Genomic DNA, 16,118 nt, shown 5'->3' with positions numbered 1-16,118 from the left:
TAAAATCCAAGCCGAGGGAAAGCCGGATCTGCCGGTCCAGTTGGGCGAGAAGTTCGGGCGCCGAGGCTGGGAGGCGCGCGCCCTGTGCGCCCCCGCCGCAACCCGGAGCGCCGGGGAGGAGCCGGGGCGGGCCGCGGTTGCCCTACCTGGAAGTGCTGGAAGAAGGCGGAGATGCGCGTGATCTGCAGGCTGAGGCACCTGGATGCGCAGCGGGCGCGCTGGACGCTCCCGGCCGACAGCGACTCGTCCAGCCGCCGTGCAGCCGCCGCGCCGGGGCCGGCCGCCAGGCAGACCCCGGAGGCCGCCAGCCAGAGGCAGAGGGTCAGGGCCGCGCCGGGCGCCCCGGGCACCATGGCTGCGGGTCGAGGGCGCGGGCGCCGGGCGCTGGCCAAGGCTCCCAGCTCCGCGCCGGGGCCGCACTGCCGGGGACCTCGCGGCCGCCGCAACTCTGCTGGAAAGTTCAATCATTCAACTCCGGCCCCCAGCCCTCCCTCCCAACTCGGCCTCGAGGGGTGGGGTGAGGGTGACAGGCGGCCATGCCATTGGCTGGAAGGAAAGTGAGTGACAGGGAGGCCGGGCGGAGGGCCGTGCGCAGGTCTAAGGGGCGGCGGGCCGGGGCGCCCAAAGGGAGGGCAGGTCCCCACGCTGAGCTGGTCTCCCTGTGGTCCGTTGCCCAGCCCACGCAGGTTCCCCCATGGTCTGCATTCGCTCCTTCCTGCCTCCACCTCGCCCCACCATCCAGGTAAACGCCAGGTGTGAGCCAGCCCGGGCCTGGGATGCGAGGCGCTGTCTTGGGAAGGATGGCCTCGCCCTAAAGGACCAAGCGCCCTAAAGTTGTGGGCTGCCTCCCCAATTTTCACCCCGGCTCTCAGCTTCGCTCATGCTTTCGCGTATTTGAATTTCCCTTTACCCAAGTAGTGGCAAAGAGCTAAGGAACAGAACTGAAATGGATATGAAACGAGCCAGAGGCCAGGCAGAGACATTTGACTGACATTTTTTTCCTCCCTCCCCCATTCCTTCTTTCCTTCCTTCTTCCTCCCTTCTTTCCGTCTTCTTATTATCTGGGATATCTTCTTATTAACTCCGAGTACATAGCTAGTGACATTTGTTAATTAGACCCACACACGTTGTTTCCTCGGGTGTCTGTTTTTCTAGTAAGCACTGCAGTCCCAGTGTGAGTTCTTCAAAACAGAAATCTTTCCTAAACTCTTTCTTCCCCTTGTTCTGCCCCACGCCTCTTGATTCAGCCTTCTTAGCAGTGACATTGCCACCCCATCGTCTCTTGTACTCTTTTCCAATGCTCTTTCAGCACACATGTTCTCCCCAGCAGGGGCCATGCCAGAGAAAGAGACACGGCTGCATTTGTACTACACCACCTGTAACAAAGCTTTCTGCTTCCCTGAGCTCTGCTGGGAAATGGCAGTGCCCCAGCCCCCTTGCGACTGGGAGACCCCAGAGAGTGCTGGGATGCGGTCACGAAGCCTGTGCTTCAGACATGGGGATATTTATGTAACACAGTCGAGTCAAAAAGACTCATGCACACTCACTTTTGGATGCGGAACAATTGACTGATGTTTCTGTGCACTGACATTGCCACGTTCTCGTACAAAATTGCACTCACACATTCCAAAACATCATACCTCCATACGCACACAGCAGAGCACAGCAGAGCGTCTAGATGCACTCGGTCTGCTCCGCGATCCATCACAAAGCTTAATCCCTCTTTGCACAGAGCCTCTGGCTCTTTCCAATTTCCAGCCTTCTCCTCCTAGGTTTCTGCACAGTTTCCACTCTGTGATTCTGGGATCTTTCTGTTAAATTATAACAACCACCATCTACAGTGATCCTATTATACCTACGATTCTGTTTCAAGTACCTCATCTTACATATATATTTCTCCACATAGGTAAGTCAGCAAGGCCAATAGAATTAATGTCTTAATGTGTTTCTCAATGAATTAAAAAAATCAGAGTTGCCTTGTTCAGAGTTTCTGTAGGCAGAGCCGGCTTCATGGGTGTGCGACCTGTACAATTGTGCGGAGCCCCATCTTAGAAGGAGCCACACTTGGTTTAATGTTCTTCTGTCACCATCTTGATTTTAATTTTGAACAACATTCAAATTATGTAGCCAGTCCTATCTGTAGGTTTTAGCATGACAATTCTACACGTGAGCTGGAAACATAAAAAACTTTAGGCATGATCTCACACGAGCTCAGTAATTTGTTTAAAAGATACTCAGAGTTGCAAATGGAAATCTTTTTTAAGAATGTTAAACATACTTAATATTGACTAGGAGGAAAGAAGCTAATCATGGTGACCCCAAGTTAGAAAGTGTATAAAGTCTTGTGTCAGTGCGTGACATCTGAATCCAGGGACTGTCTTCTGACTGTTATCACTTTCATTTGGGAATTACTAAAAACATTTCCAAAAGCTGCAGCGGATCCTTCCACAGTGCTTGTGCAAGTTTTAAAGTTAAGCGAACACCTGGTCTTGGTGAAGGCGAGGATATTATGCCTGCCTACATTTTCTTTGATTTATGACTTTGCATGTCATATCATGAAATTTATACTCTGGACAGGGAAATCATAGGGACAAGCATGGTGAGCTTTTAGAAACAGCTTTTAAACGTTCAAAGGGATCACTATTTTTTTAAAAAGCAGTGTGTGTGTTACTTATGTGGGTTCCATAGCATATTCATTGCCATGAATAAATGCATTTTATAATAAATCACAAAAGAGAACATGTAGTCGGTTGAACAGAAGGCTTGGGATTCAACATATAGGGCCACCTTATTATGCGCACGTTAGAATAATATTACTAGCATTTATATTGCTTTCTTCTTTTAGAATTAGCACAGACATCCTCTGTTACCATGCTGGCCTTTTCCGTGTTATTTATGTTAATTACAGTTTGAAGTAACTTGTAAGAGGAAAACATTTTTGTAAAGTCAGAATAACAGTTAAAATCTAGTTTTTTATTCTGCTCACATATAGCCAATTTATTATGCAGCTCACCCTGCAAGTTGGCACATGGGAACTCTCTAACTTTTGACAGGACTGGTGAAGCCACACCCTAAGTTCATGACAACCAACGGCAGGAGAGGACAACCAGAAGTGTGTATGGAAGGAAGGACTGATAAAGGGACGCGTGGGAATCGTCCAGGTGCATTAGTGACAAAGGGCTTAGCGTGTCTTTCCTCAAAGCCAACTTGAACCCCATGGTCTGAATTTGTCTGGAGAAGAAACGAACCTTAAACTGACTTCGGTTTGACTTAAATAGACAAAACACCCATCTCTCAGGGAGAGTAGAAAAGGGCCTTCATTGACTCATTTCTAGCTATGTCAGCAAAGATAGACCAAAATGTGTGCCCGTCTTGGTGAGGTTATAGAGGAAACACACAAAACAAGGCCCTCATTCACAGCTTCCGGACAGTGAGCTATGCTCTTCCTTGCAACTTATTTAGGTTATTAGTTTCTTCTTCTTTACTTTTTTTTTTTTTTTAGCAGAGAGTAAGAAGTCCCCTGGGAAGCTCGCTCAAGGTGGACTCCAGGACTCCATGTTCAGAGATTCTGGGTCCGCCACCTGGGGTCGGGTGCTGGCATCTCACCTTTTACACGCCACCTCGGGCGATTCTATAGCAAGTGAGTCAGGGATAAGTTTGACAGATAATTGATGTAGAAAACATATACCCCATTAAAACACCGAGTGGACGCTTTGATTTCAATAGCATCTATGACTTCATTTTGTTTAAAGTGCCCTTTTTAGGTATTTGTGTTGATATGGATTGGACCCACCAATCTATTTCTTAATAATCACATTGATATATTTTTTCAGTGCATTTAGCCAAGACACTCTTAGCCTCATTCTTGGGGCTAGCAGCTTGTTTGTTTTGTTTTTTCATTTTTCCTTTTTCTCCCCAAAGTCCCCTGGTACATAGTTGTATATTTCCAGTTGTGAGTCCTTCTAGTTGTGGCATGTGGGATGCCGCCTCAGCATAGCCTGACAAGCAGTACCATGTCTGTGCCCAGGATTCATGCCAGCGAAACCCTGGGCCTCCGAAGCAGAGAGCACGACCTTAACCACTCGGCCACGGGGCAGGCCCCGCAGCTTTTTTTAAAGGCTTTCCAGCTACATTTGATAAGGATAAACTACGAAGGAAGCAAACATAATCTCTCTCTGATATGGTCCTCTTGGAAAAGCAAATTGAGGACTCTCTCTAAAACCAGAGATGACCAATACTTTACTTTGATGGCATTTATGAGTCTTAAAACAGAATGCGGTTCCTGGTCATTGGTTATGAGTTAGCGGTGACAGTGAAGTGAGGGGCAGGAACTCACATATGAGGGTCTGTTTCCTTTTAACACCTTTCATTTGGTGATGCTATAATATCCATCTTCTCTCGGAAATTGCAATTAACTTCCAGAAAAGAAAACGTGAGAAAACCAAGAAGTATGTCCTGCTAGGGCCTCCGGCCATTCTCCCCTCCACATTTCCATGCTGAGTTGTCAGAATTACATAGTCAGACCCTTCTAGATCTCCTCATTAACTGTGCTTTCCTCCTCCTCCTCCAGATTTAATTCCCTTCTGCTCAGCTTTGAATCTCATGATCCAGGGAATACCGAGAGAGCCTTTGAGAAAATCAGAAATAGTGAAATGAGGAGCGTGGGGTGCAATGAACAACTGAATGGATACATATCAGATTTGCATCTTTTGTAATATGATTTCAGGCAAGAATGGGATGAACCTCTACGGTACTGTACCAATCTGGTCTCTGATGGCAAATTTAATCATTTTACAAATGAAAATTATAATTTTTGCATTGGGTCATTGAATATACACTCTACTTTTCAGAAGAGAACACCCATATCCATTTGCAATCACCTGCTTCCTTTAATTGCCTTGCAATGTAGACATCCTACTTGGGGATAATTTTAGCATACAACACATTCTCCTCTTCAATGAGATTATAAAAATTCAGTTGTATATACAAGTTTTAAAGGTATTATTTTTATTAATCACCTAGATATTTACTAAGATTTTACTAAGAAGTATCAGAAATGTGTTTGGTATTACTTTTATGTGCTAAAGAATATTTTAATGAAATTTTATATCTCTTTTGGCAACATATACAAAGAATTGTCAAATAACACGATTTCAAGCTACGTCTACTTTTCAAGAATTTGTCTCCTTGTCCTTTTCCCTCCCCTACAGTCAGCATCAATCAGTGTTCAATTTGTTCAGTACCTGTTCTGCAGTCACGCTAAGAGCCTCTTCTAAATTATGTCATCACTAAAGTTTTATTCTGTCATTGCAATAATTACTAAACAATAAAATGTATCAGATGGTGCATTTTCAGGTTTCAAGGGTCAGCTGTATAGCAATGATGATGTTCAACTGTGAGTGCTTTTTCCTTCCCCGCAAGTTTTTAACTGTAGTGCATTTGATGGCCTCTGTTGATTTTAGCATCTGCTGGACCACTCAGGGACATTGGGTTTTGGAAATTCAGTGGTTTCAGAGAATGTTCAATGCAAGTAAAACTGAATACTTGTCCCAATGACTAGGCAATTAACTGATTTTACCCTAATTCTAATGTTAGCTACACTACAATGATCAACCAACCATACAGAGTCAGGGTTCGCATACCTGATTTTATAAATCAGCTGTAGATATTGAAAAACATACACATAACCATAAAAGAAATACTATATAATAGCCAAATGCTGGAAACTATTTAAAATATGAAAAGTAACTTATTTGTTTCTGGATCTTGACCAAAATATTACTGGTTTGCCCGGTACCATACATTTTGAGAAGCGTAAGCAAATTAAAAGAAATTTAAATTATATTCTTTTAACTAAATCTTAAATGATATAACTTTAACTAAAAACCTCATTGCTCATTTCCGAGTGGTCTAATTTTAATGTGAAATGCATAATGAATTTTTCAGTAAAATTCATATTTGAAATTTTATAAAATGAGACTTTTAAACGAAGCTCAAATAAACAATCATACTTTTATTCTGATTTTCATGCCTGAACATGAAAAGAAACCTTCAGGTGCTCTTCAGAAATATTGAAATTCTAGTCTGTTAAAAAGACTTAAGTGGGTTTTTCTTCTTTGATGTTTTCAAGCCTGTTGAAATTTACATTGAGCCGTATAAATACCATAGATTTGGAAAGATGCTTCTGAAAAATGAAAACGGCAACTTTTAACAGGAAACAGCGCCACATGCTGGCCAAATAAATAAAATGCAAAGGAAATGGACGGAATCCTTTAACTGATAACGTAACTTGAGGACTAAATTGTCAAGTCTAAAGCAGAAATCTGACTGGGATAAGCATGTAAGGTTCTCCATTAATACCAACTAGATTAATTCCAGTGTGGCTTTCCTGTGTAAATGCAGTCACACTGAACTAAATTAGAGAAAGGAGCCTAGCAGTCTTCAAATGGATGTTTTCCTAGCTTTTAAACACTTCTCAAACTATTCACTACAAAATTAAGCAACAAAGGCAGACTGTGTGTGACTTATATTTGAAGAAGCTTCTGTTCAGAACACCTTCTTTGCAGCTCACATTTTCCTTGCATCTTAATATTTCATCAAATCTGAGACTATATGAACAGAATTCAACACCAGAGGAATCTAAAGCAGAGAAGTCAACAGGCTTTATCTACAGTGTTAGCGAACAGAAAGAAGACCCAGAAACTGCCTTTCGATGCTCACTAGCCACTTTAGACAAGATGAACCAACAGTCGAGAAATTAAGATCAACACATTTAAGAACTTGGAGGAGGCACTCTGTTACCCTGAGAGCAAGCGAATAGACTGATGGATGTATCTAAGGCATGAATTAATACTTTTCTCTTCTGAATCCACAGAGGCTTTAAACAAAGAGCATCCCCCAGGACCAAAACAGAACAAAAACAAAACCAAAAATTTGGGTTTACTTCCAGGATTTTCTATAGTGGCGAACTGGAAGCAGCTGGAGAATATTCTGCTCTCAGATTGAATTTGGGTGTCTCAAGGAGTCAGAAATCAAAGGTCATTCCCTTCCCCTCTCTCCTCCGTCCAATGACTTCTGTACCTCCTAATACCCACCCTTTCTTCACACAATCACACTCCTTTTCACACAAAACGTTGACTTTGAGTTCCAGAGAATGAACTCCAGCCCAGGAGCTCACTTCACTCTGTTTTCTTAGCAATCTGTTTTTCCCCTGGACACAGCTGGACAACAGGTAGATATCAAAGATGGTAAATAGGATTCTCCCATTGCTTACGTGGGATTCCTAGCAGGAATATTTTTCCTATGGGCCTTCCGGATATTGCACCATGCAGAGAAAGTAACACCATAACGGCTTCTCTGCTCAAAAAGAACTTCAGTCAAAGAACGGACATGGATTCAACCTGGTTCTTTTTCTTCTCCGCAAATAATTAGTAGCTACCGTTTTGGCTGATTACAGTCAGGCAGCATTCATCCGAGAGAAATTTATTTTCAATATCTTGATATTCATAATGCTCTTCATATACGTGAGGACTGTGCTAGGAAAAGTGTTCAGCTGAGAGCAATCATACCTATGTCACTGACACGTAATAAGTCAGGTAAGACGAGTGGGGTCTCCGGAGAGCTGGTGAAGCCTTTCACATCAGCAGGATATCCCTAATGAATTAATGCTTCCTGGCCTTATGCACAATGAAAGAAATGAAAAGTGATTTAAGCTTTTTCCTGTAGTCAGAGAATTAGCTGCACACATTCATTGTTAATTTAATACCAAAGACTTTTTGTCCTAGATATTTTCCCTCCTCCACCCCCGCAAAAGCTATGAAATTACAGCTGTCTGAAAAAATTTTAAGACATGGCTTTATCATAATTGCCTGCTCAGATCCTAAAGGATCAGGAGAAATGCCACAGTTTGAAGATGAGGAAGGGTGAAGAGCATCAGCTTGGAATCGACCCGGTGTTGAAATCTCAGAGGGAGCAAGGAGGCAGGTGCCACCTACGCAGATTCCTTCACTCCTTTGCATCTCCATACCTTCCCCTTATAAATAGACACGGGAATGGAGACTACCTCCCGGGATTCTTTTGAGGTAATATTTCTAAAGGTACAGACTTTGAATAAATAATGAGTGCTCAAACTAGGCAAGGTAGATAGAGCATTCATAGCATTCAGCAATGGCTAGATAATGGATTTATAATATGTTTTGTTTTTGTTTTTAACTACTCTTCTATTTGCTATAAACTTTACACCAGGGTTTCTCAACCTCGGCACTACAGACATTTTGAGCTAGATAACTTGCCGTGGGGAGCTAGCCTGTGCCAAGGGGAACTAGCCTGGCTTCCAGCCACTAGATGCCACTAGCACCCGCCCAGCCACCCCCAAACAATTATAACAAACAAAAATGTCTCCAGATATTATCGCGTCCCCTGGGGGTCAAAAATTGCTCCCAGTTGAGAGCTCCTGCGTTAGAGCAATGCATCTTGTAATTTGCTGGAGTCCGTTGCCACTAATGGAAAGGTAAAAATGATTTCTATATGACTTGAAATGGACATTAGTTTCTGAACATGAAAACCAAGTCCACTTTCCAAAATGATTTATCAAAGCAGTTTATTTGATAAAAATGGTACTGGTGATATATAAATGATGGCAGACTGAAAAGAAAAGCAAATGCCCAGGGCAACCCCCACCTGCCTCTCCAGAGTTTTCAAGAGAAGCATTTAAACCTAGGATTCTATCCAAGAAGAGCTCACACAGCAGACGGGAACGCCAGAGCCATTTTCCCGCCTGGTCAAACACTCTACCTGATTTTAAACACCCTGTTTGAGGCTCGGTCAGTGTTTGCTGCATAAAATTACATTGTAGGGAGTTAAGTTATACATTTTTTTCTTAACTTTTTTAGTCGGTTTTATTGAGGTAAATTTACATAAAATAGAGTTAACTCAGATAAAATAAAATCCACAAATTTAAATCCACAATTTGATGAGTCTTAACAAAGGATGCAGTTATGTAACCCCCAATACACTTGTGATGCAGTATACTTCCATCGGCACAAATAGTTCTCTCGTGCCCTATTGCATCTCTGCCCTGACTCCCAGCCTCTGGCAACCAGTGATCTGATTTCTATCCTTCCATTCTTGTCGTTTCCAGAATGCCCTATTAATGGAATCATACAGTATGAAGCATTGTGTCTGGCTTTTTTTCACTTAGCTTCATACTTCTGAATTCAACGTATTTCATGCAGTAATAGTTTGTTCCTTTATTTAGCCAAGGTTTTTGAGAGTATGATACAGGGGTTCACTAATAGCATAAGAGTTATCTGAAATTATCGAAGCCTGAAACAAATGGAAATTCATCAGACCGTGCCCTTCTCTCTGCTTCCCAGCATGCAGTTGGCTGATTTAATGCAGTAACCCTGGTCACAGCTGCCTGCAGGGGGTGGCAAAGGGCTGGGAGGCAGCACCAACATTTGCCCTCAGAGTCAGAGAGCCGGAACTGGGGCCTGAAGCTCAGTCCCAGGTGAAACAGCTTCAAGCTCAAAGCTTTAGAAGGCGATACTGATTTACCCTCCAGCAAAACCTGGATCAGCCTCAGGGAAGCGAGGAAGGAAGTCCTCAAACCATCTGATGTGAGAGGACAAATCAGGAGTTAGGTCAAAGATGAATCCATGACTAGAGAAATATTTCTAAACACAGAATACATTCACTAAATAATAATATATTTGTTAGAGTAAAATTAAGACATATTGATCATCAAAAACATCTTAAAGAAAGAAAAGACATTACAAAGTGGAAGAAATTTTCACAATACACACAACTGACAAAATATTAGAATGAAGAATAGGGAATGAATTCCTACAATCAGTAAAAAGAGCACAAACAGACCCAAAGAAAAATAAGCGAAAGTTATGAACAGGCATGGCCGGATGAAGAAACATGTATTTCTAAAAGACAGATGAAGGGACATTCAGTATCACTGGTGATTAGAAAAAAATATCTAAAATAAGACCAGCGTGGATATTATTTTACAGCCTTTCTCTTGGCTACAATTTAAAGTCTGACCATGCTACCTCTTGGAGAGCAGGTGGCTTCACAGTGGCTTTTGTACATTGCTGATGGGAGTGTAAATTGATGCGATGACTCTGGAAAAGGGTCAGACGTCACCTCTAAACATCCGACCACTCACCTCGCTGAGTCATTGCTACGAGTCAATTCCACTTCTGTGCGACCCAAGAGAAGGTACTGCACATATATTGTGAAAAACCATGGACAAGCAAGTTTATAACAGCACAGCTCACGTTAGCAACAAAGTGTCCATCAGCAGGAGAGCAGGTGCAGAAAGTCTGGTGTATGGACTATATGGAAATAGTATACAGCTGTCAAAATCAACTAATTACTGAGACGTATATGTTAACGATCAACCTTAATCATATAACAGTAATAACAACTGCCAACAGGTTATATATGGCAGGATATCCTTTTTATAAAGTTAAAGATAACTAGAATAAAAATTACTTACTAATAAATGTATATGTGCAATAAATCTGTATAAAAAAGAAAGGAAAGACCTAGATTGCAGGGTCGTGGTGGAGAGAGCAGGAGTATTGGTTGATTGTAAAAGACGTAGTCTTTGTCGTTGGTAATGCTACATGGTATCTGCTACACTATTAACAATAACTAATTAAACAGTTGAATATGTAAAATGAGCCACATCTAGAACAATGATGAGAATGCCATGGACCAGGAATTATAATTTATCCAACTCCATGTTTCTGAAACTTAATTTAAAAATATAATGAGGGGCTGGCCCCGTGGCCGAGTGGTTAAGTTTGCACGCTCCGCTGCAGGCGGCCCAGTGTTTCGTTGGTTCGAATCCTGGGCGCGGACATGGCACTGCTCATCAAGCCACGCTGAGGCAGCGTCCCACGTGCCACAACTAGAAGGACCCACAATGAAGAATATACAACTATGTACCGGAGGGGCTTTGGGGAGAAAAAGGAAAAAAAAATAAAAATCTTAAAAATATAACGAAGTAAAAATAACAGTACTAGATGCTACATGTTCATTTAAGCAGCAATTCAAGGTCCAAGGCTTCTATAGCAATAGTACATGTATTATTTGTTGAAAGAATGAGTCAAAAAGCAATTCTTTTTTCTGGGTGCAAAGTCAGAGAAGAATAAGACATAGTAATTGAATATTATTCTTGGGAATAACAAGGAACAAAAAGGTAGTGTTCAAACGACTGAAGAGTGTTGACCTTGAGAATGAAATAGCTCCAGACTTTGTCGAACTGTCCCGAATCCCTGGGAAAACAATACGTCACTGTCAGAAAAAATTAGAAGGTAAAAAGTATCAGCGAGGGAACTAGCTCACTGGCAGAAAATGAGGACGACGTGGTTTCAACAGGCAGCACCTGGAGTCTGCTGCCAATAATTTGGTCTTCTGTGGCCCTCGAGGCTGCCTCCTGATGGGACACAGCTTGCTTTTCAGCTCTTCACTCTCCCAGGAGATACAAATTGGGGGGCCATCATCATCATACAGATGACATTCAAAACCATGGGCTGAATGAGATCCCAGAGGGAGCAAGCGTGAGTGTAAAAGAGAGCTACAGGAGATGCAGGGATTAAAAGACCATCACGAGCCAGAAAAATAGTCCATGTAATAACATGGCCTTCCTTACAGCCGTGGATTGGGGAGGTCTAGAAAATCCAGACCTCTTATTTAGGGCAAGTTTGAAGTAATATAATATTAGGAAAAGATATGTTCTCAATCTGTATCAGATATCACCTAATCTAAATCTTTCTATCAGCCATTGGAGGTTTCTCTGCTACTTTGACCTTATTGTTTTCTCCATGTTTGCTAGACTTATCTACCTTTTGATTACTCTGGTGAGTTTTAGGAAAGAGTCTCTTCAAACATGCTCTTTATCATGCTACTGGAAGACTATTTATTCATATAGTAAAGGAACTGTGATGGTTAATTTTATGTGTCAACTTGCCTGGGCTAAGGGATGCCCAGATAGCTGGCAAAACATTATTTCTGGATGTGTCGTCTATTAGGGGGTCTCTGGAAGAGATTAGCATATGAATCTGTAGCCTGAGTAAAGATGGCCCTCACCAATTCAGGTGGGCATCATTCAATCTGTTGAGGGCCCGAATAGAACAAAGAGAGGCAGAGGAAGGGCACATTTGTTCTCTCTGCTTGAGCTGAGACATCCTTCTTCTCCTGCCCACAGACGTTGGCACTCCTGGTTCTTGGGCTTTCAGATTCAGACTGGGACTTACACCATCGGCCCCCCAATTCGCAGGTCTTCATTCTCAGACCAAATTACACCACTGGCTTTCTTGGGTCTCCAGCTTGCAGATGGCAGATTGTGGGACTTCTTGGCCTCCATAACCACATGAGCCAGTTCTTAAAATAAACTTCCTCTTATATATCTATATATCTCTATCTCTATCTATCTATCTACCTACCTATCATCTCTCTATCTATCTTATTGGTTCTATTTCTCTGGAGAAACCTAAGTAATACATGAACTTCTGCTTCTTTCTCTAACCTCATAACTAAGTCTGGAAAAGTCTTGGGCATAGAAGAGAAAGAAAAACAAAGACACAATACTTGCACACTTGCACTAATTTGGTTAAGGCAAAAGCAAGGAAATAAACTAATAATCCAACCAAAACCCAGAATATTTAAATCTAAACCACAACTAATTATTCTAGAAGTCATTTTTAAATTATCAGTCCATGGGTATTTTTATGTCTCAATTTTTATTTACAGAGAAATTATAATGGTCATATATTAGACTTGCAGTCTAGCCCACTAATAGCATGGAACACTCTGTGAATCAAATTATTATTACTATTTCATCTCTGATGAGTCACTGAAATGTTCACCACAAAGAAATGGACTTAGGAGTTAAGCATTGCTACAAGCATGTCAAAAATAAGAAGTAAATATTTTAATTTTATTCCAGAGCTATCTTTCTGAGATCAGGAACATTTTTTAACACATTTTTTCTTATGTAAGTGAAAGAAAATCCTTTTGCAAAATATAAGCAACCACATAGGAAACCATGGAGGAATGGCAGCTGCTACATTCTCATTTAAGTTGGAGAGTCGTATCATTTTATTTGTAGAATTTTTTATTGCAGATAAGGTAAATCAACTATGGGTGGTTAGGATCATTTAAACCAGTGCCACTTAATGCTGGTTATAATTAGCAATTTAAAAATGCAGGGGCTGGCACCATGGCATAGTGGTTAAGTTTGCACGCTCTGCTTCCACGGCCCGGGGTTCGTGATTTGGATCTTGGGCGTGGATGTACACACCGCTCATCAAGCCATGCTGTGGTGGCATCCCACATACAAAAAAATAGAGGAAGATTGGCAACAGATGTTAGCTCAGGGCCTATCTTCCTCACCAAAAAAATTAAGATGCCTAGGAGCCAACACCAGACATCTTCATTTAATCGGCTGGGGTGGCTTAGGTATCAGAATTTTTTAAAGCACCTAGGCCATTCCAGTGCCACCAGGGTTGAGAATCAACAAGAAGAATATTTTTCCCTAAATTCACATGATGGATTTAAGGAAAATTACAAGAATCTGATAAAAATGGTGGAAACCCATGATTGCTCAGCATCAGCACCACTGACATTTTGGACGGGATCATTCTTTGTCGTGGGGTCTGTCCTGTGCATTGCAGGATGGTTAGCCATATCCCTGGCCTCTCCCCACTAGAAGCTGGGAGCACCCTCTCCCCAGTGTGACAACCAAAAATGTCTCCAGATGTTGCCAAGTGTCCCATGGGGGACAAAATTGCTCCTCTCCTGGGGCTGAGAACCACTGGTGTAACCAATTCCCATGTTACAGATGATTCAAGTAGTACTTTAGTTCCAGGAAAAACCAAACACATAAACAAACACATCCTTCAATTACAGCAGCAATATATAACCGTGCGAACAAAAGGAGACAGTATCTTTAAATGATGTTCTGGATGATGTTTTGAATTAAAAATTAACCAATATAAAAGTTTTCCATTCCATCTCCTCTTGCACTTCTGGATCCCCCACCCCTACCCGCCTTCGTTCCTCTCCATTTTCAAATAGCCTCATGAGACTCCTTGTAAACATAAAAACCTTTCCCTGTTCCTCTCTCTAACAACAGGAAGGCTGGAAACAGCCCCCACTTCTGCAACCTCACGCAGCCAGCTAAAGCTTCACAGCCCCCTCCCAGCAACTGCAATTTCCTGCCATCTTCCCCTCTCTCAGCTACCAGGAGCAGCCCGCTGATGGGAAGAACAAAGAAACTCATTGCTTCTCCATCCATGGCGCTTATTCACCTTTTCTCTCCTTGCGGCAGAGAAGTAAAGTTAAATGGGTTTCTTTGTTTCTCATTTGGTCTCTGCCATGCCCGTCCCGTATGATTTTATATTTTACCTGTCTAGCAACAAGTTCAATAATATCATCCATTCAGTAACTGAGCCTCTTGCTATGTTTCAAGCACCGTTGTAGACAGTGTGACACAACAACGGACAACATGAAGCCTCCACCCCCTTGAGGGTCTCTGACTAACAGGCAGAGATTCTACACTGTTCTAGACAATTCTATTCAGCTGCACAGTTTGCATTTTCCTATTGCATGAGCTCCTCTTTTAAACAAATGTTCAACTGAAGAACTTTTCTAGTTCCAAAGAATGCTAAGAATGAGATTTTTTTAATGTTGAACTTGCGCACCTAGGGCCTTGAGTGCAGTGAATGCTGTGAAGTGTCGGTCTGCTGAGATCCTTTGTAACCAACCATGATACTGCACTTCACCTTGAGGTGTTTGACAAGCATTACTGACATCAGGTTAAATAAGTTCAAAAGCAATGAATGTTTTGATAACAAGCGAGTCGGAGGGGAGGGCACCTTGATGACCCCAGTAGGGAACTTGCAGGTCCAGTGGCATCCACCTCCAGGTAGCAATGGGGCCAATTTGGGCAGTGCAGCTCAACTGCAGCCAGTCTCATCAGAGAAGGGGCTCTGACCGGGGTCGCCTGCACTGGTGAGCCACATGATTCAATTACAGCAGCCATGTCTGGAGTTGTGTAAATGGCAACACTCCCCTCTCCCCACCCCAGAGGATCAGTAAAATAAAACAAGGTTCCTCAAGGCAAGTCTCAGCCGGAGCTGTGGGAATGGCCTTGACTTCTGCCCACTTTTGGGTCTGCCTAGCTGGTGCTGAGGTTGAATGCTCACAGCAGCCCAGTGGACACCACTGGGTTTCATCTTGGCCAAACCATTGGTGAGCCAGGCCCTGGCATTTCGAGGACTCTCTGGGAACCCAGGGTGCCATTGAGCCAGCGGCTTTTCTCCAGGTGGGAGAGTAGGAGATAACGTTTCCCCGCAAAGGGGTAGCAGCTCTAAGACACAAGCCAAAACAATTTGAGTTGCTCCCCTGCTCAGAGTTCCCCAGCACAGTTGGACAGATGCACATGGTCTTCGATTTTGCCTGGGGACAAGGAGACCTTGGCCCCAACCCTAATGATGTTCCTGTTGGAAGCCACAAGGCTGAGGGAGGGATGGGTTATGGAGGGAGGGAATGGCACTGCTCCAGGAAGTAAAGCACAGTTACTTCTGCTTTCAAGCGCCTGGCAGATGCTCGCCTATGTGATTGAACACATAGTTTATTTTTCCTTTTTTTCCCTTCATCAATTTAATCATATATCCCTGGAAGTCAAGAAACTTTTGTTAAAAATCAGCCTGAAGTTTCTTGCAAATTGAAGTGCGAGGCGCCCGCGACAGTCTTGTGAGATGTGAGCTCTGTGAGCTTCTGAGGAGTTGGTGATTTCCCCTGCTGTCAGTGACATCTGCTGGGCATGGAGAACCAACATATGCCACACCAACAATTCACAAAGCGCATTGGAAATCACCAGTGGCCATGGTCATGTTCACGTAGAGGTGACTGTCTCTGGCCTGCTGTCTGGCTAACTGGCTGGGAGACACCGTTGATTGTGCTGTAAAAGACACATTTCAATTTCAGAGAGAGGTTAATATGCGTAAAAATAGGTTTCTTAGAATCCGTGAACTAGGCAGCAGTGTTTAGCTCATAGCTTGGTTTTGAAGCTTAAATGCACCGATCCTCAAGCACAG

The 16,118-nt window shown here is 42.8% G+C and overlaps 1 protein-coding gene across 1 annotated transcript in view; it reads right to left on the bottom strand.

Moving 5' to 3' along the window:
* ANOS1 (anosmin 1) overlaps positions 1 to 427 on the bottom strand; it is a 179,382-nt gene extending 178,955 nt beyond the window's left edge. The window contains exon 1 of the mRNA XM_046673995.1: positions 147 to 427. Within this exon, the coding sequence (XP_046529951.1) occupies positions 147 to 353 (207 nt within the window). The 5' untranslated portion in view covers positions 354 to 427. The remainder of the gene's footprint in view (positions 1 to 146) is intronic.
* Between the last annotated feature and the right edge of the window lie 15,691 nt (positions 428 to 16,118).

Source organism: Equus quagga, chromosome 10 (assembly GCF_021613505.1).
Source record: "Equus quagga isolate Etosha38 chromosome 10, UCLA_HA_Equagga_1.0, whole genome shotgun sequence".
NCBI lineage: Eukaryota > Metazoa > Chordata > Mammalia > Perissodactyla > Equidae > Equus > Equus quagga.
This window is presented reverse-complemented; position numbering and strand designations above follow the sequence as displayed.